Genomic DNA, 19,865 nt, shown 5'->3' on the forward strand with positions numbered 1-19,865 from the left:
AATCATAGATTATTGTAAGGATTTGACCTGTTACTCTGGGTGAGATGGAGAGTCAATGGAAGGATAAGAAGAGAGATAATCCAGCTCAGGTTGCAGATGATCATTTTAGCTGTTATTTGAGAGAAGATTGTTACAGTGAGCGGTGTGAAGGCTGTTGGGGTAACTGGAGAGGGAAATGATGTGGCGGAGGCAGCATGGTAGTGGTGGAATCAGTAAAAGGTGGCCCCTGCAGCGTCATCAGAGTGGTGGAGTGGCATCACTCTTGGGGCCACCTTGGTTCTGGTCCCCTGCCTGGGCTGCTCTCTGATTCGTAGGGGTTTTCAGATGGCACTCTTTCCACCTGCAGATCTGCCCACTAGCCCTGTGGACCTGGTGATCAACTGCCTGGATTGCCCCGAGAATGCCTTCCTGCGGGATCAGCCCTGGTACAAGGCAGCTGTGGCCTGGGCCAACCAGAACCGAGCGCCAGTACTCAGCATAGACCCTCCTGTGCATGAAGTTGAACAGGGCATCGATGCCAAGTGGTCGCTGGCTCTGGGCCTGCCTCTGCCTTTAGGGGAGCATGCCGGCCGCGTCTATCTGTGCGACATCGGCATTCCCCAGCAGGTGTTCCAGGAGGTGGGCATCAACTACCACTCGCCCTTTGGCTGCAAGTTTGTCATCCCACTGCACTCCGCCTAGAAGGGCTCTAGGCAGGCTGGACCTTGCGGTCCCCCCGCTGCTCCTGATACTGAACTTGACAACGAACGCCTTAAGGATGTGAAACTTCATGGACCTTGTTCAATTTTTTCGTTTGCATTTGTTTCTTTGAGAGAACAGATGGTATTTAAAACTGACCTGTCACCTGCCCTTAGCCAGGGAAGGCCTCCCCACTGGGTGTGCGGGGCAGGTGGCAGGCTGAGTGGATGGTGGGTCCAGGGATCCATACACTCAGCCCCCGTGTGGTCAGATGGGGCTTTGTTTACAGACATAGGCAGCTCACAGACTGTGTTTCAGGTTTACAGCCACTGGACCTGGACGAGCGCCTCATGGGGTGGGGCAGTTCTGTTTAGGGGCCTGTGCTTGCTCTGTTTCAGAGCTTGTGGCTTTGTCTCCCCTGCTTCCTCCCCCCAAGCAGCCCTTACCGATCATGTAGAACTGGCTGTGCTGCAGTTGCCCACTAGAGGGCAGACTTGCGTCCTCCATGTAATCTGAGGGCTTTGAGGTCTTCTCTGAGCCCCACCATAAGTTGATTTGGGGGCTTTTGACCCTTTCTCCTGAGCTGATCTAAGTTTTATGCTGGAGTTTTGTTTTTTGTTATTTTTTTTTTCTAAGATTCCTTCCTCCTTCCCACTCCATCACTCTGAGAGGCAGAGAAGTGGGGGTGGCATCAGAATTGTTTTACTATATTGGAATTTTTTACTGTTTTTCTGTTGTCTTCAGTACAGGTAGTATAAGGTTATGTTACTAGAGAACCACAGTGCCCATCTTGCCAGCAGTGCCCCCCGCCCCAAACCCATACTCTCTAGCTGGGGGCTGAGCCTTTGCCTAGTCTGGGGCCAGACCCCTCAGGGTGCAGCTTTAATGTTTAGTATTGGGGAGGCCCCAGGGGGAGCCTGGTGCTGAGCCAGAAGAGGCTCCCTGGTGCTTCTGTCCTAGGCCACCACTCCCCTCCGCTCCCTGCCTGCACACACATACCCGTCTTCTCTTCTACCCCCTCTGCCCTTCCTCTGCAGTGGTCCTCTGCAGCTGTGATCCCAGAGCAGGGTGCATGTCTCTCCCCTTTGGGCTCCACCCCAGCTTTTACAGTGTCTGGGCCTTGAACCCTCTTTGTCCTTTCTAGATGAGTAGGCTCAGGGCCAGCGCCCTGTCTCAAAGATGCCAAAATGAGGCTAGTTCTAGATGAGCTAGCTGGGGGGTGCTCAGCCTGAAGAACATTGTGCTGCTCAGATCCTATGCACTGAGCCCGTGGACATTCACAGGCCTAGGCCCTGGAGGCTGGCAGGACAGGAGCCATGCCCCGAAGTTTCTGGGAGAGGCTCTTGCAAAAGGCTTGTGCTTTAAAGCCTCTTTCAGGGCTTCAGGCTTCTGCTCTGTGCCCACTCACTCTGGTTAAGGGGGTGAGTAAAAGGGCTTGGCAAGGATTGTGGACACAGGGTAGGCCCTGGCACCATGGGTTTCAGGCTACTTTCACTTTCTTATAGGAGCATAGCCAGGAGCAGATGAGGCAGGGCAGAGGGCTGGTCCCTCCTTTCCTCCCATCCTCCTTCAAATGCTGAATTGTCTCTAGCAGTGGAAGGTCAGCGACTGTGAATCCCGTGCTGTATATCCTTCCTGAGCCTCTGCTTACTCTCAGGGCCAAGAAGCTCCCCACATGGGGCCCTCTCTTTATAGAAGCAGGGCTGTAAACTGAGGAGCAGTGCAAGATTACAGGCATTTTGGTAAGCAGTCGTTAACCCAGCCCTGGCTTCCGGTTAATGCAGGTAGGTCCCCTGATTGGGTGCAGTGAAAAAGAGCTAGAAGAACCCTGGCCCAGAAGACTCTGCTTGCTCCAGTAAGTCACAGTGGCCCTGGGGTGCTGGCCTTGTGTTGAGGAGCCACAGGGAATTGTTAGTGGCCAAGGCTTTCCCTCTTTTCTCTCCAGGCAGCATTGGAGCCTCTCCCCACCCCGGCCTGGGCCTTCCCCAGTGGTGTTAGAGAAAAGCATGTTCCTCTGTTGTCAGCTCTTTTCAGGGGCATCCTGCCCACGATGCTCAGTCCTCAGTCAGGTGGCTGAGACCATCACTCATGCAGCTTCTGGGGAACCAAAAACCAGCACTAAAATAAAGCTGAGTGACCGAGTCTGTGCTCTGGTGCATTGCTCTCTAGGCTGCAGTGAGGTACTGCCTCCCCAGCCCTAGGAGCCTGCCTTGATTCTTTCTTACACTTGACAGCTTTCAGTAAACCAGTTATTGGGCACATACAGCCTCAAGCCCCAGCCAGGGACAGGCCTGGAAGGATAGGTACAACCAGGTGCTGCCTGGCTGACTACAGGGGGCTACTGCTTACATTCCTTGGGGGCTGAGAGGGCCAAGGGCCAGCAGGGGAGCAGGTGCCTTTCAGAACTATTTAGCAGACCTACCACCTCAGGGCTATAACTGCTCTTCTGGGCCCCAAGGGACCTGAGCTGCTGGTCTTTTCACTGGCTAGCCCTTCTGTGCCTGGCCCAGTTCACACTTAGCTCTCCACAAGCTCAGCTACTAAGAAAGACTTTATTAATAAAGTAGGGAAGGGAGAAGGCAGGGAGCCTGGAGACGGACACACTGGTACCAGGGGTTACAAACAGTAAGAAACACTTTATTATAACTTTACAACATATAAATAGCTTGGGTCAAATCTGTGCTTTCTGGCAGCTGGGCATCAAGTCTCCTCCCCTGCAGGCTCCTGCCTGCCTTCACATTGCACTGTTCGTGGGTGGCTCTGGCCCTGGGGCCAATGGTAGAGGTTGGAGAAAAGGGCCGGGCAGCCCAGTCCCACTCTCCATCTCCTGGCGCAGTGGCCTGTGCCTGTCATCTGCTTGGGTTGCGGCTGGTGTGGAAGGACCGCTCCTCAGGGGTCAGGCCAGCAAAGAAGGGGTGCAGCAGGGCCTCCGCCAGTGTAATGCGCTGGGCAGGGTCGAATTCTAACATCTTCCTCATCAGGTCAAACAGCTGCACGTGCTCCAGCGAGTCTTGGAGCATGTAACTCTGCTCAGGGACACAAGGTGCCTCAGTGTGATGACAGGGCCATGGGAAGCCTTGCTGTGTGGCTGAGGAGGCAGTGGTACCTCCCCGCCTGGAGGACTACTGCCCTCTCGGACTGAGAGCAGCTCTTCATGCCAGTAATCATGTTTGCTCTGAACTCGGCAGGCTACTAGGTGTCTCCCTGGCTTGGTGCCTCTGCCCCACACGCAAAGTTCAGACAGGTGAGTAGGGAGCACCTCTGTGAAATCCACATCTGAGCACCAAATGCAGTTGACAGCGGCTTCCTGGCCATGTCTAGGTCTCCCCCCATCCCACCTCAGTCCTGCTTAAGTTCTTCCCCAGATTGGGGGGGGGGGGGCAGGAACTAGAAGGGCTTCTGACATCTGGCCCCCCGGGTGCTCCCCGATTACATTCACAGCCACCTTGTGGGGATGGGGTAGGGCTAAGGGGCCCTCTGGGGCAGTCTGCAAGAAGCCCCACTGCCAGCACCCAACTCCCATAGAGCTGGAGTGAGGAGGCAGCCTTTGGCTGCCTGGCCTGTCTCGCTGCTGTGTGTCTGCCCAGTGCCTGGGGTCCCCTTGGCATGCATTGAACTGGGGGAAGCCAGAAACTGACCTTCAGAGGTTTGCAGTTCTCCTTCACATACCGGCCGTCAGAGCTGTTCTCATCCCAAACCAGGCCCCCTTTGTAGAAATACTTCTGTTTCCTGAAAATGAAGGACAGGAAGGGTCAAGTCTTCAGTGGAAAAGACAGCAGCAGCCAGGAGCCCAGCAGCAAGGCCAGGTGGGGGATCCTGAGCTGACCTGGCAGGAAGGTCTGGACAGCAGCTTTGCCAGGTCTCTCTAAGGAAGGAAGGAAAGGCCCCGAGCCGAGGCCTCCTTACCTGGTCCGGTGGATCATGTGGGATGGGATGGGCCCTAGGATCTTTTCCATCATCACCAAATGTTCTCGATTCTCATGGGTCTGTGGAAGGGTGGGACAGAGCAACCAGGGGTCAGTGCCAGCCTTAGCCCCCTCAGAGAAGAAGGGGCAAAAGTTTCCTCCCTGCCCCAGGAGATGGAAACCTACAGCAGTCCTAGCCTTTCTGACCTGTGGCAGCCTGGGGCCAGGGATGAGGCCAACCTATTCTCCTTGCAAGGTCAGGGTCGGACTTCTTGACCCTCCCCGTTCAGGTGAACCCCATGAGTTCATTCCTGCTCCATTCCTCACTCCCCAGAAGGTGCCCATCTCCATGCCCTCGCTCATAGCTGTGCCCCTTTGCCTGGAATGCTCGTTCCTCCCATCCCAAGCCTCCATCCTGAAAGGCTGATCACAAGAGTCCCGGAGTGTTCCGGCCACCCTGATCTCGTCCTTCCCCTGGGCACCTAGAACCCTCAGGGGTCAGTCTCACACCATGCGTGCTGGTAAGCGGTGGGAGGGCTTCCCACACTAGGCCGCTGCAGCCTGTCAGAGCAGCAGTGCTTAAGGCAGTGGGGGGACATGGGAGAGGCCATACCTGGAAGAGTGTGAAGCCCCGGTAGTACTCAAACAGAATGCAGCCAATGCTCCAGACGTCACAGGGCTGTGCCCAGCCCAGCTCTGAAAGCCAAGATGGGAGAGGCTATGAGATTCAGCCCTGGGTTCCCAGCCTGGAGGTCACAGGGCAACTACCACACTGCCTGGCATGATTCTTGCCCCAAACTCTGAAGTCCCTTTCTTGATAAGGCCAAGTCAACAGCCACAGTGACTCAGGACACCAGCCCCAGGTGGCAGACAGGCACCATACCTTCCAACAACTGCCCACTTTATCAGGGTTGGGAGCTACACAGTCACTTACCGAGGATGACCTCAGGTGGGCGATAGTGACGGGTGGCCACGATAGTTGTGTGATGCTCGTGGTCAAAGGTAGCACTGCCGAAGTCAGCCACTCGGATGCTGGTGTTCTTCACAGACTTCTCCTCACAGCTCTGAAGGGCAAGGAGGGGGAGCCGGGTCAAGAGTCTGCCCTGGTGGGTAACCCAACCCTGGAGCAGGGGCTTACTCCTTCCCCCTCCAATACCTTGTGCTCATTGTAGAGGGTTTCAAACTCCGAGTTCACAAACAGGATGTTCTCTGGCTTCAAGTCTGTGTGGGTCAGTTGGTTCTCGTGTAGAACTGGGGAAGCAGGAGAGGAGGGAAGCGGATGCTGGGAACCTGGACTTTTCTCTGGCCTCGCTGCAAGCGCTGGGCCAGATCCCGCCCCCAAAGCCAGCCTGCCAGAGCCTCTCAGCCCCTAACCTCAGCAGTGAGCCAGCGGGCAGACTGAACTGCTGCTGCACTGGCTTTTTTTTTTTTGTCTTTTTCCTTTTTTTAGGGCCGCACCAGAGGCATATGGAGGCTCTCAGGCTGAGAGTCAAATTGGGGCTGGAGCTGCCAGCCTACACCACAGCCACAGCAACGCAGGATCCGAGCCGCATATGCAATCTACACCACAGCTCACAGCAACGCCAGATCCTGAACCCACTGAGCGAGGCTAGGGATCAAACCCATGTCCTCATGGATGCTAGTTGGGTTCGTTAACCGCTGAGCCATAATGGGAACTCCTGCACTGGCTTCTTTCTCCAGAGTTCTCTGTGCTTAGGACCTTGAAGCATTCTGATACTTGAGAAGTGGGGATACGGCAGACTTTTTTCATTTAGAAAACCTCCCTCCATCTGTCTGTGGGGGACCAGGCCTCCTCAGCCTGTCTCACCAGAGTTGCAGCATCAGCCCTGGGGTGGTTCCCACTCCCCACCACGAGCTACGTAATATTTGAAGTCCAGGGCAAAAGGAATATGCACGTCCCCTTATTCAAAAATTACTAAGAATCTCAGGGTGTTCCCCTGGTGGCAAGAGGGGTTAAGAATGTGGCACTGTCACTGCTGTGACTTGGGCCGCAGCTGTGGCGCACGTCTGATCCATGGCCCAGGAATTTCTGCATGCTGAGGAATTTTTCCCCAGCCAGAAAAAAAAAAAAAAAAACCTCAAGATGATATGAACAGGAGTTCCTGTCGTGGCACAGTGGAAATGAATCCAACTAGCATCCATGAGGTTGCGGGTTCAATCCCTGGCCTTGCTCAGTGGGTTAAGGATCTGGCATTGCCGTGAGCTGTGGTGGAGGTTGCAGACTTGGCTCGGATCTAGTGTTGCCGTACCTCTGACATAGGCCGGCAGCTGTAGCTCCAACTGGACCCCTATCCTGGGAACCTCCATATGCCTTGGGTGCAGTCCTAAAAAAGACAACAAAAAAGATGATAGCAACAGAGCATTAAACCAACATAGGGCCACCTACAAAGCCAGTCCTGTGCCTCATCCCTAGCCCTGAGTGGGGGCTCGGAGTCCGCCTTTTTCATCCAACCCCCATCACACTGATGGCTGTACTCTGTCACTCACCACTTTCCCCACCTGGCACTGAAGACCCTCACAACGGTGCAGCCCACCTCTCCCAACACGGGCCCTCTCTTCACCAGAGTGAGTTTCAGCACCTGCCAGGCTCTGGGCCATCACTAAGCGGCTCACACTGCTTGGAATGCTCCCCCGTCCCATCATCTATGCAGGCCTGGCAGTCTAGCTCTAGGTCTATCCACCTCCTCTCCAACTAGCCTCTCTGACCTGTTCCAACCACTGCAAATACTGCAGTGCCGGGCATAGGCACCAGCAGATATGCTCTGTGAGGTTGGCAGACAGATGGGAAGTGTGGTGAGACAGGGTGTCTATGTGGTGGGTGGGATCTGTCTGCCAGGTTAGTCTTTGACCTTTTCATCCTAAGCAGGAAGGTGGGAGTGGGGGGGGTACCAGGCCTATTTCAGAACAGCTCTTTGCTTTTACCTCTTCCCGAGTGCCTGGGGGCAGAAGATTGCTCAGGAGGCCCCTGGAGGGGACTGCAGCCTCTCCATCCCCACAGTCGCCCACTTCAAGGCCTTTCAGCCAAAGTGGCCCTGGTGTCTCAGGCTCAGCAAATAGTTAGCAACGTGCTGGTGTGAATGATGGGGAGCAAGACTGCCAGGTGACTTGGCTGCAGCTATGTGGCTGCCCCATGCTCCACCTGAAGGTGGAAACTCACATCTAAGGGCGTGGCAGAGCTGGTAGGCCATGTGCCGGACATGCGGTAGAGGGTAAGGCTGGAAGTTATTCTCCTTCAGGAACTCAAAGGTGTTCTTGCCCAGGAGCTCAAAGGCGATGCACATGTGACCATGGAAGTTGAACCAGTCAGACATCAAGACGCACAGGCTGGAGGAGAAGGATGGGTGGGGCTCAGGGTCCGTGCTGGGGGCTGGCTGCCCCACCCCCTCCTTCAGGTGAAGCCATCCCCGCTCTCTCCCAGGCCACTGGGTCACACACAGGATGTGGATACATGCCAAGAAAATTATGGACATAATCCCTGCATCTCAGAAAGAGATGGGATAAGACCAGTACACTCCACAGACCTGCACTGCTTTCCTCCAACTCCCTCAGCTGAGCTTCCTGACAGCTTGCAGGGCTCAGCACAGCGCCTGTGTGCCCAAGGCGGCTCTCCTCCGACTACCTGAGAACCCCACTGAAGCCCCAATAGAAAATACAAGCCTGGGAGGCCTGCCTCAGAACACAGAGCTGGTTGTGCTGGAGCCTGTACTGAAATCCAAAGGCTCCTTCCAGCGAGACTCACTTGACAAACTCCCCCGGCTCTGGGCACAGGGAGAAGGCAGGGTGCCAACCACGTCAAAGGGCACAGCTCAGCCCCAGGGTGTCTGGGCAGCTGGGGCTGCAGTGGACGCGGTACCCTTAGAAGCGTCCCTCCTCTTTCCTGCTGACACTCACAACTTGTTCTCTTTGTCCTTCTCCTTGATTTTTTTAAGCACATTGATTTCTAGCCGGGCGGCCTCCCGGTACTTGCCCACGTTGCGGATGATCTTCAGGGCAACCTGAGACTTCCCTCTGGGATCGAGGAAGGAAGCAAAAGTTCTCATGAGAAGCCATGCCGCCCTTCCCCCACCCTCCACCCCAACCCAGCAACTCCTGGCAAACCCTGCTCAGGACTCCAGGAATAGGGCTTGCCCTGAAGAGAGCAGATTCTTGACACGCAGCCTGCCCCATGCAACACCATACCTCTACCCTCCCAAGAGCAAGCTGCTCTTGGCATCCATGCCAGCCTTAGGCTTTTATGACCTTGGCCACTGCCAGCTCCCAGGGGGCGGTGTACAGAGGAGTAGAGCCCTATCCTGCTGACGAGTGCCAGGCCAGAACTCACTCATGACCCAACCTGCAGGCAGTCGGTCCTGACCCTGGCTAGGCCACCCCACTCAGAACCCTCTTGCGGCCCCCACGCCCCTCCTGGAGCACACTGACACGTCTGGGCAAACAGCTCCCCCTGGGGCGGGAGTTCCAGGATGGAGTGAAAGCCTGGCAGGCAAGAGGGTAAGGGTACCAATGATAGGTTCCTCTCACTGGGAGCCTTACCACACCCCGTGCCCCCGGCCCCGCCTGCCTGCCTACCAGCCATAGTATTTATCAGAGATCACTGAGTGGCCAGGAGCCCTTGTTCAGTGTCCAATCAGGATTCTAATAGTTCCTGCTCTGCACATCCCTTACCCTCAGCACCACCCCTGTAGGGCATTTGCAAGATGCCAGCAGAGAAGAAAATCTGCTGAGGTTAGGCTGCCAGCCCCAAAGCTGTCAGGAAGGGACAGCCAGAGGTCAAATGTCCAGTGGGGGACTCGAGTGATAAGCCCTAACCTGCAAGGGAGTGGCCTGACGGCCTCTGGGAAGGTGGCCTTGGTGCCTAAAGAAAGGTTCACAGGCCCCAGGGCAGAGGCATATTCTAGTGAATACGCCCCCTTTTCTTTCTTGAACCCATTTTCTCAGATTTTCAAGACAGGAAAGGGCCTCAGAGGAAAAGCCACCCCTCCGTCTTGCTAGAATAGGATTCCTCAATGGCTTTTCGAGCCTCGACAGAGAGCTCATCACTTCCACACAGCTACTACCAGGGTTGGACGCCCTTCCTTTTGCTGAGCTGAATTCCGTCTCCTCACAAGCAGCCCACTGGCTGACTTCCTCTGGACCCCCTAAAGGTCCCCAGAGCCCTGTGCCTGCCCATTAGCAACTTCAAAGGCTCACTTCCCCTCTAGCTTCTCAGAGCAACACAGCCCAGAGAGCCCCTAGGTGGCCCAGGTCTCAGATCTGCCACCTCTCTCCCCGGTCATGACACGGTCTACATTTCCCTCTGCGCACGGGTCCGGGCCACCCTCTTAGGCGACACCAGGTCTGAGGGTTGTTTAAATGGGATCTGGGCACCTAGGGAGGCTCCCTCAGTAAAAACCTCTACCTTAAACTGAGGCCACATGGCTGGCTGGACCGCTGGGTCTGTCCTTTCGGAGCACCCCTCTGCACCCCTCTGCATGGGGGAGAACTGCGTATAGTGGCTCCGCCACTCAGTTTGGTGGGGGAGGAGGGACAGGGATACAGACAAATGCTGAGCAATGTTTCCCCATCTCTAAAATAGTACAAGGCATGTACAGGCTCAACTGAGACAGCGAGGACACAAGCACTTTGTAGCCAAAGCAATGAGAGGGCCGTTAAGGCAGGAAGGCCATGTGCTCGCAGGAGGCAGGCCCCCAGCCTGAGGTGGAGAAGGCGAGAGTTCTGACCTTGAGGGATGACAAGGGGACAAAACAGTATTTCACTGTTGAGCCCAGAAGGGAGCAAGGTCCCCCCTGCAGCATCCCAGCACATGCAGGTGTACCCCTGCTCTACCTGAGCACGCTCAAAGGGGCCCACCCTTCTCAGCCAACCTGCAGAAGGCAGCAGCCTGCTTTCTCAGCCCAAGGTCTTGTTTCTCTCAACTGGAACCTGCACAGCCTCTCAGGCAGACCTCTTGCTGGGGGCTAGGGGTGGGGGGTACGCTCATGCTTGGGCTGGACTCAGCAGTACTCTCAACCCCCTGCCAGGCCCAGACCCTAAAAGAAATCACAAGAAGCACTCCAGACCACTAAGGAGCCAGAGCCTTGCCCTGTTCTGATACCCACCACCACAGCCCTGGGGAAGTGGGGAAGCCGGGAAGCCAGGGCAGTGCTGCTCACTATCCAGCAGCTCCTGGGCAGGGATGCCATCTGCCTATGAAATCCCAGGAGTTTCAGGGGATCAGCAAAACCCCAACACGCACAGGACGGAACTCTGCTTTGGTGCTACCCTTCCAAAAGAAAAAGGTTAAGCTGTGCCACCACCTTCAAGAAACTCGGGCCAGCTCTTTCCAGGAAGATGGCTCACCTGGCATGGTCCAAGCACTCCACCACCTTGCCAAAGGTGCCTTCACCCAGGTTCCCCACGATCTCATCTAGGAGAGAAAAGAAACGGGGCATGAGGGTCTGGAAGACAGAGGGTCGGCAGCTCCTGCAAGTTCACAGCATTCAAATTCTCAAAAACAAAAAAGGTTTCTCTCTCACTGCTACACTCTTAAAAACAGAAGTTGCTAGCGTCTGTGTCATTCAGGCAATTACTGGTGGCCCCGCTAAGGCGCCACGCGCACTAGAGGCCCCTCCGGGCGGGAGAGGTCTCGTCTAACAAGGGGGGTAGAAAGTAGAGAGGTAAAGTTTTACGAAAGGTGGCTGTACATCGCTCTTGGAGCCAATCGCCGATCCGGCACACCAGGTGGCCCTCCTTGTCATCTTCCACACTCCGGCTGCTGCGCTTACTGCTCTGTTGGCTTCTCTGCATGCACCGCCCCCCGAAACGCCATCCGACCAATCGCATGGTAGGCGGTTCCGATTGACAGATTGAGGTGTCAGTCAAAGGCAGAGGTGGAGACGGTGAGGAGCCGGTGGGTTGGTTGATTGGATTTTCCAGATCCCAGCATTTCATAAGGCACACAGCATATATAACGATAGGGATATTGCAAGGGACACGTCAAGACACAAACTGACTTCAAAAACAGAAAAGTAAAAACAGCTACAGGTATGTAAAGAAAACTCGGACATTATCTAAGAGAAGGACGCCGCAAATGCTCAGAAAGACCACCAGCCTCTGCTGCTGTGGGGCTGGGCCGTGTAGAGAGGCACAGCCCTGACTCCCTCCTCCACTGAGTCTCCCCCTCCCCGGCCCTCCCGTGATGGCTTCGCCAGGGTGAAGTCGCAGTGAGAACAACGGCGCAAGAAGACGGCCGGCCCAGCCTGGGTCCGAGCATCCAGAACAGTCAGAGGCCACTCTGGCTTCAGCTGCAGAGTGCCCAGCCTGTCCTTGTCTGCCTCTGTTCGCCCGCGCAGAGCTGCACGTGCCTGACAGCTGCCACCTGCCCCAAGACGGCATCCGTGGCCCAACTTAACTTCACTACCAGAAACGGCCTTCCATCAAGCAGCCCTTGTGCCACCAGCCTCGAGCAGGGAAGGAGCCCTGGATCTTCTGGGCCGGTCGACCCTCCAAGGCCTACCACCACGACGGCCCACACCGGCCCCAAGCCAGCTCCTGCCCTGGCCTTGGCACCTACGCTACTCACAGGTCAAGCCTACCCTGAGCCTCATGACAACCGAGGGCACCAAAAAGAGAAGCAGCAGAGCCACAGACCTGCACTACTATCCTACGGCAGTGTCCAGAGAGGCCACCAGGCCATGCCGGGCGCCCAGTCAACCCTCAACCCATGGCGACTCAAAGAAGTCACGTGAAAGCGGGGCAGAGAAGACACCTGGCCCCCTCCAGTGATCGGCCACCACTCCTCAGGGGCCTCAGGGCCGGGAGCAAGTGACGGAGGGAAGAGGGCTGGGGAGGAGAAGAGAACACCGCACACCCTCAGAGATCCGCAACTGGCCTTCCTTCCCCGAGCAGAGAGCGCAGTACGGGTTCCCGGTCTCAGCAGAGATCTCAACAACCCTCCACGTTAAGAATGCTGCCAGGCCCTGCTCTGGGTATGTGACCCGCATCTGGCAAGGCCTTTCTGCCATTTCTTCACATGCCCATCAGGCAGGCAGCTTGTCCTCCTCGCCTTGACTGCCCCTCAGGTGAAGAGGCTGGGCTGAAGAGGGCCTGACTGGAGGTCAGAGGGAGGCTTCCAGTCCGAGCTGATTGACAGGCAGACCCTCCCTCACCCGTGGGCGCTCCAGCCTCCGGGCCTTTGGGGAGGGGTGTGGAGACGAGACTGCAGAGGTGGATGCAGTCCACACCGGTCAGAGTGCTCTGCTGTGTGGGGACGAATCTCTGGGTGGGAAGGCCCAGGCCACACGGCTCCAGACCACATACCAGCAATCCTATTCAGGATCCTGAAGAAGTGTCCCTGGCCACTTGCACCATGTGGCCTGTGCCTGGGGCAGTGCGGAAACAGGCCAGAGGCCAGCCGGCGCCGGAACCAGAGCCCCTGCAGTTGCCAGTGCCCATGGGCCAGAAGACAGAGAAGCCGGGCCCCCTGCTCAGCCCTGCACCTGGACCAGACGACACATACACACACACATGCACACACACCAAATGCACGTGCGTGGGGCTGGCAGTACTCACCCAGACCAGCCAGCCTGAGAGAAGGCTAGAAAGAGAGGAGGCCTTTAAGCCCCAGCCAGCACACTCTGGCCACCACTCACCGAGGAGGCGCTGCTACAAGACCTGGTGCGGCGTTTGTGGCAGTGGTGGGCGTGCTTGCGGGTCCGGTAGGGCTCCCTCTCCCGTGACCGCCGTCGATGATGGGAACGTGAAGATCCATAGCAGTCCTCTCCAAAGGATGGGCTCCGCTCTTCACACCGGTATGTGTCGCTGTCACGGTGCTCCCTGTACCTCCTCTGGTAGGGTAGGCGGTCATGACTGCCAAGACAGGGACAGGGACACTGGTCAGATGGGGCCCTTCCTCCCACCAGCCAGGTTCCTGCTGCCGGGCAAGACTCGTGCAGTGGGGTCCCTGCAAAGGGCTCTCATGGGTAGCCTGCTGGAACAGCAGCCTCCAAACTAGGAGAGGTGGCGGGCGGGCAGGAGTGGGGCACATGTCCGTGAAGTCCAACCTCCAGAACCGTGGCTCCTGACGGCATCCCTCCGGTGCCGCACGAGGCAAGCACTGGGGAAGGTGAGTATGGCGGAGAAGCCTTTGAGGCTTCCACCGTCCTAGAGCTCTCCGTGGCCTGCGGAGTCTGTAATTTTGGTCAGGGAGCTGAGAGAAGTCCAGGGACCAACCTCTGGGAAGGGCCGAGGTGATGTTCCTAAGCCACACTGAGGAAGGCTCAGAGATTAGCAGGGGAGATGCTGGCCTAGAAAACAGGGGAACATGTCAGGAGAAAGAAGACTCAGAGAAAGCAGGGCGGCAAGGATGGCAGTGAACCTTGAGGCAGGTCGGGGGTGGAGGGGGCCTGAAGCAGACAGGGCAGCGATCTGGGCAGAGGCGGCCGTCACCTGAAGAGGCCCAGGGCTGCCACGAGCCTCCAGACTGTCTCGCTAGCCCAGAAGTGGGAAAGAGTCCTTTCTCTCACCCTAAATCCCTCTCACCTTCTAGACCGAGATCTTCGGGGCGGAGGCTCCCTTCGAGATGGGTATCGCAGTCTCCCTTCATGCTCCCGACTGTAAGACCTCCTCCTCTTCCATCGGTAGCTCAGGTACGGGTCTGGCTCAGGGGAGCGGTATCGCTTACAGTGATGCATCTAGGCCACAAGAAATAGAAAGCCCAGCTAAACATGCAGCCAGCCACGGGGCTCCCTGGGCAGCCTAAGTGTTCCTGAAGAAGAGGCCCATTGTTCTGTTTGGGGGCAGCCCCTCCCAGGGGTTTATGAAGTGAGGAAGAACTCTGAGGTCACACTGGTCAAACAGCAGACAATGGGTAACACCCACCTCTGCTAGTGAACAAACAGCTTCCTCCCCAGCAGAGCATCAGTGGCCTGGTGGTCTGAGCACTAGGAGAACTGGGCAAGCCAGGACAAGTGCTGAGGTAGAATGCAGGGAGAGGCTGGTGAGCACCTTCACAAGAGTCTGGGGCCAAGAAGAAAGGGAGACTCCTGTGCTCAGTTCCCTCCTGCCTGTCTGTAGGGTCCTAGGAAGTGCCTTTTCTGTCAAGCCAGAGGCCAGAGTCAAAAGGCTGCTGGCAGGAGTCAACACACAGGAGCAAAGGGTGAAAGTCCTCAAGTTTGAAAAGCCAAGTTGTCTGGCTGAGGCTCTGGAACTGGACCCTACACAAGGGAGCAAGGACCACAATTTAGTGTGAGGAGCCACTGGCAGAAACGAGAAGACCAGCCCTTGGAGAAAGAGGTACACGGGGCCCCACAAACATCCCTTGGGGTCTGGCCAAGCAGATATGGGGGTCTCTCCAGCCCTTCATGGTCTCTATTCAGTCTCAGCATCAATAAAGTCCTCAGAGCAACCAAGTTTCTTGCCTGAAACCTATTTAGCACCCTCAGACCACCTGCCACTGGTGCCATGCCAGGCAGTGCCTCACCTCTATCCCACTACTGTCCCCACTTCTATATTCTGAATTTCAGGAGGAACTAGAGGATCGGCTGTCTGGCAGGCTGTGTGCTTGGGAAAGCAGGCCAAAGGGGCCCCACCTCCCTATCCCTGGTTCAGTGTGGACTTACAGCCACCACAGGAAATTGCCATCTTGGATCAGCCATCAAACGAGAAAGATGGGTATGTGAGGCCAGCTCCCTGTTCCACCCACAATCCAAACCCTGACACTGCCTCCATAGGAAGGCTGGGCCTGAGCAATCCTTCCAGATAAATACTTTGTAACACCTCCTCAAGAGCTCAGACTGCTGCTCTCTTTTGGTGATCAGCTGACTAATGTTCACTGTTTCTCCCCAGTTAGGCTGGGTCACGTGACCAAGCTGTGGGATGAAGACGGTATCTCACATCTGTGTCACTAAGTGACATGGAAGATGCTTCAGTGGCCAGGGCAAAGGGCTTGCCCATCCTCACTGGGCAAAGCACCAGAGCTGGAAGTCACGGGGTCTAGTCCGTATCAGGCTAGACTCCTTCCTGGGACCTAGAAGATTCTTAGTGCACACATGTTCATGTTAGTGGAAAGAGCACAGCTTCAGTCACGCTGATGTCAACATGAATGCTGACATGGCCACTTCTAGCTTGTGCCTTTAGGCAGGTTATTAAACACCTCTACCCTTCAGCTTCCTCTTGCAACAAAGGAACAGTAATCACTTACAGGGTTTATGTCACATCTTAAAGTAACATGCCTAGTACATGCCCTTGGGTCAAATGCCTAGCATGGGTCACAAGAGATACTGAAGGCAGCTTTTCATTAAAAAGTTTCCAAGTAACACCTCTGGGTCTATGTTAAATGCCTTAAAAGCATTAAAGGTAGTTCATAAGTCCCAAGGGAGCAGAGGGGAGAGAGGTATAGGTAGAAAACCCTATACCTAAAGTAAATCCCAGTGCTGCCACTTGGCCTTGTGACCTTATACAAGTCACTCTGGGCCATGGTTACAATATCTGGAAAATGGAGATATGACCACCTCCCAGCCAAGTTGGCAAAGGGAATGACAAATATGAGAGATATAAAGTATCACACGCAAGGCAATCAGAGAGGACATAATCTCCCCTGTTTTAACACATTCTAGGCAGGTGAAATAATGGTAACACCAGATGCCCCTCATAATCCTCCCAGCTAGGGTTCTAGGGCCCATTTCTCCTCAATTATCTCTGATTCTCTGAGACCCCAGCAAACAGGTTGTAAAAGAAAAACAAGGGCCACAATTACGTTCCAGAAGGCTCTGCTTGGCACAATTAAGAAAAAGGTAATGTGAAAGAAACCAGGGCGAGGATGCCAGCTTTTCTCTGAGCACAGGCCTAGCTGTCTTCTCATTTGCTGTTCCTGGCCAGAGAACTGGGTTGACAAGAGCAGCCAGCCAAGTCAGCGGCAGCCCTGCCGGATCCCAGCCACCCCAGCGCCCCATGGTTATTTTTGGCTGACGCTGCCCCAACACTGCAACCTCAAACCTGCCACCTTGCAAGCCGCCACCACCGGGAGAAACGCTCCTCCTTTTCAAGGGCATGGAGGAGGGAAGCTGGAAGGCCGCCAACTCCGCCTCAACGGGGCCCTGGCTCAGGCGATTCCCACCCCAGCTCCACACCAGGACACCCGCACCCGGAACTAAAGCACAGAGACTCCTGGACCATGCAGCAGCCCGGGCATTTGTACTGTCAGCTTGGCTCGGCCCCTCCTCCGGGCTGGAGCGGCTCCATCATCACAACAAAACAATCAGGGGGCCCGCAGCCCTCGCTCGCGTCCTTCCTGACGCCGCGGGTCCCAGAGATCTGAGGCGGGTTCCTGGTAACCGCCGCCAATGGAGGCGAGGGGAGACCTGGGGTGGGGGAGGCGGGCAGGAGGAAAGCCAGCTTGGGCCGGAATCAGACTCCAAGCCGCGCGGAGAGGAGGAGTCTGCCGACCCAGCCTCGAGCCAGGGTTAGGGGAGGGGTCTGAAAGCCCCTCCAGGCTGTCGCAGGTAGGACCCTGACCCCATTCCGCGGGCAGGTATAGGGCCGAAGGTGGATCCCTGCAGGGCCCTCAGGGGCCTCTCACAGGTTCGGACTCGGACGCACAGGATCGAGAGACTGGGGTCTGCTGTGACCGCCCTCTGGGGGAGAAGCGGCAGGTCAGGGGTGAGAGGTCGGGGCCGCGGCCTGAGATGGGCCAAGAGAACGAAAGAGAGCAGACCAAGCCCGAACTAGAAGCCCGGGGACCCACACCCAGCGTACCCGCCCCTCTGACTCAACCCCCCGCTCCTCGTCGCGGGCCAGGGCCCCACACTCACCGTCTCCCAGGCTCCGGCTGAGGCTAGGCCCCACTCCCCGCTCCGAGCGCCTCTTCCGCTTCCGGCTCCGGCCTCCGCCCGTGGCGGGCCCGCCCCTCCCGTGACGCAGCCGTCGGTCGACTGAGCTCGGCGACTTGGCCCCTCTAGCCGTGAACTCGAAGACTCTGGAGGACCCGCCCTGTCCACCTGGGTCGCTGCGGCGGCGGTGGAACCTGGTTCCTGGAGGGCCGAGGGGATGTCCCCAGCCGCGGCCCGCCCCCTGCCGTGTCACGAGGCACGTAGGCCTCAAAGATGCGGCGGGGGGCACCGGTGGACAGGCGCTGAGAGCCGAAAGGTGGAGCCCCGACCCCGCCCAAGCCCGCTTGGCCTTTCCTTTCCTGAGCGCCGGGAGGAGGGCATTGTTTCGCTGTCGCCTCAAGTGAAAACTGGGTAGGCCTTGAGCGCCAGCCCGGCCTCGAGGCCCTGGAGGGCGCTAAAGCCCACGGAGGATCGGGAAGGAGGTTCCCGACTCCCGCTGATGTGAAAGAAGCAAATGAGACCTTATTCATGTGTGGAGGAGCTTTTTAAAGTCATGGCGGCGCGTCCAAGCCCGGTGTATGTGCACTGCAGTTTCTGGGAAGATACTGGAGAGTCACGTCGGCGGGGCCTTTGAAGGGAAAGGGACGGGTTCTGGGGTAAAAGGGGGTCTCGTTTTCCTTGAGCATTCTTGGGCACGGCAGTGAGCAGACCAGAGTTGTTTCTTAGTTCATAACCACCCGCGTCCCACCCCCGCCGAAGAAAAGCCCCGCGGCCCCCCTCACTCCTATTTCTCCCCTGGAGTCACCTGGTGACCTCTCTGCCCCCGCCGCCGGCGCGGGCTCACCGAAGCCCCGGCCACCTACTGCCCCGCTCTTGGTCATAGGGAGATAAGGAGGTCATCTTTTCCAGATGAGAAAACCGAGGTCAGGTCCTTTGGGAGACCTCGCGGTTTATGAGCGTGCACTCCCTGGCCCCCCCCCCCCCCCGGCTCTCGCTGGCGTCGGTCAAAGAGGGCGGGAGCGGCCTCTAATTGCCCCCTAGCCACGCCAGGGCCCAAGAAGGAGGGACACAGCATCCTTCCGGGCCCCGCCCCTCCCGGGGACTGAACTGCGAAGGCTGCAGCATTTCCCCAGCACCGCGTGGGCCTGCTTGTCACCACCCCTTTCCCCAGCCCCGGCCCCGCCTCCGCCCTCGCCGCAGCGAGGGCTGGTCACGCCCCTGACATCCGGCTAGTCTCCCAGCCACTGAGGCGGATTCCAAAAGGAAACGACCCCTCCGGAGTTGCGAGGCCTCTACAGTCTCTAACCTCTAGTTCCCCCTTAAACTGGGGTCTGACGGCATGGCTTGAGCAGGTGCTTAGTACAAATCTCCGTTAGTTCCACCACTCCCACTGCAAGTAAACAACCAAAGCCAAGTTCAAACGGGTTGCTTACTACACTAATGCAGCCTCAAGACCGACTCCCGGTCCCGGTCCAACCAAATGCACCCATTCCCCCCAATATAAATTCCGGAGCCGCTTCTACTGTGTAGTTGGCGACCGAGAGCCCGGCTGTCTCTGCCCCTAAATCCTGCCCCTTTAGGCTCCTGCCTCTGGGGTGGAAGATTCTGAGCAGCCATTTTTGCCTAGGCCTTTGCCCTATGCCAGAGGCCACACCAGCAGGGGTCCATCTAAGGGTTTCATCCATTAAGATGAGGTGGAAGGGCTCTGGTGTCTCCTCCTCCTACAGCTATGTGTTGCCTGCAGTTTCCATGGCTCCTGCAAGCTAGGATCACAACAGCAGCTGAGGGTGGAGGAGCTCAGAGCCCGGAGTCATGACCTGGGCACCAGTCTCTGAGCTGGTAAGTCAGGCCATCTTCCCACCATCCCTCCCACCATCAAGAACACAGGAGTCCCTGCCTCCTAGTAAAGAAACAGAGCTCTCTTTTTCAGAAATAGAATAGGAGCCATCTCCCAGCTCCTTCTCTAAAGTCTGCAGTCCAGCAGCTGTCCTACCTGATACTCTACCTTTAAGCCTCATTCTTCCCTCTTTGTTCCTAAGAGAACTCAGACCTAGATGAAAGAAAGGCAGAGTGTCAAGCACTTGGAAAAAGTGAAGTATGAGTAACTCTCCACCCACAATGCACTCCTCCCCCTCTCTCCTCCAGTGCTGGATGGCTGAGACCTTGGCAGCTGGTGGCCGGGGAGCTCAGGGGCCTGGGCCACCTTTAGAGGAGGACTGCTCCACATCCGCTGCCACTCAGGCCCAAGCTCTATCTCTAGGCCTCAATGCATGTGCCCACCAAGTCTTTGCTATGCGAGTGGAGGACATCAAGGAGATGCCTCTGCCCTGTACCTGCCCTGCCTCCAGCCACCTAAGCACCACAGCAGTTCTGGCCCCCTTGATTTCCCCATTTGCCCCCATGGGCTCCTGGCTCAGCTCACCACTCCCTCCAGCTCCAGCTTCTCTGACCCCCCTCC

At 56.9% G+C, this 19,865-nt stretch overlaps 2 protein-coding genes across 8 annotated transcripts in view; one reads left to right on the top strand and one right to left on the bottom strand.

Moving 5' to 3' along the window:
* EDC3 (enhancer of mRNA decapping 3) overlaps positions 1-3,354 on the top strand; it is a 66,783-nt gene extending 63,429 nt beyond the window's left edge. For 2 of the 3 annotated variants that reach the window (XM_013978071.2, XM_021099053.1), the window contains exon 7: positions 347-2,820. In XM_013978071.2, coding sequence (XP_013833525.1) covers positions 347-681 — 335 coding nt within the window. In that variant the 3' untranslated portion in view covers positions 682-2,820. Of the gene's footprint in view, positions 1-346 lie in introns of all 3 variants that reach the window. The other variant, XM_001927872.4, reaches the window with a different exon arrangement.
* Positions 3,286-17,495, bottom strand: CLK3 (CDC like kinase 3). 5 transcript variants are annotated; one of them, XM_021099049.1, is made up of 14 exons: positions 17,390-17,460; positions 14,460-14,551; positions 14,121-14,272; positions 13,232-13,448; positions 11,285-11,381; positions 10,941-11,007; positions 8,496-8,612; positions 7,762-7,928; positions 5,740-5,834; positions 5,518-5,647; positions 5,197-5,279; positions 4,585-4,664; positions 4,317-4,407; positions 3,295-3,704 (listed from the first exon to the last, which is right to left on the bottom strand). In XM_021099049.1, the coding sequence occupies exons 3-14, from the start codon at positions 14,270-14,272 to the stop codon at positions 3,528-3,530; spliced, it is 1,473 nt and encodes a 490-aa protein (XP_020954708.1). In that variant the 5' UTR covers positions 14,460-14,551; positions 17,390-17,460; the 3' UTR covers positions 3,295-3,527. The 5 variants fall into 5 exon arrangements, with proteins under 5 accessions (XP_001927959.3, XP_020954708.1, XP_020954709.1 ...); XM_001927924.7 differs by lacking the exon at positions 14,460-14,551 and having other exon boundaries at positions 3,286-3,704; positions 17,390-17,495; XM_021099050.1 differs by lacking the exon at positions 14,460-14,551 and having other exon boundaries at positions 8,344-8,612; positions 17,390-17,432.

Source organism: Sus scrofa, chromosome 7, assembly GCF_000003025.6.
Source record: "Sus scrofa isolate TJ Tabasco breed Duroc chromosome 7, Sscrofa11.1, whole genome shotgun sequence".
NCBI classification, from domain to species: domain Eukaryota; kingdom Metazoa; phylum Chordata; class Mammalia; order Artiodactyla; family Suidae; genus Sus; species Sus scrofa.

Excerpts from the sequence above, each read along its gene's own strand:
- CLK3 (XM_001927924.7), bottom strand. The coding sequence starts at position 14,272 with ATGCATCACTGTAAGCGATACCGCTCCCCTGAGCCAGACCCGTACCTG. Across the intron at positions 13,449-14,120 it reads CGAAGATCTCGGTCTAGAAG|TCATGACCGCCTACCCTACC; the intron begins GTGAGAGGGATT and ends CTGTCTTGGCAG. Across the intron at positions 5,648-5,739 it reads CCCTCTACAATGAGCACAAG|AGCTGTGAGGAGAAGTCTGT; the intron begins GTATTGGAGGGG and ends CTTGCCCTTCAG.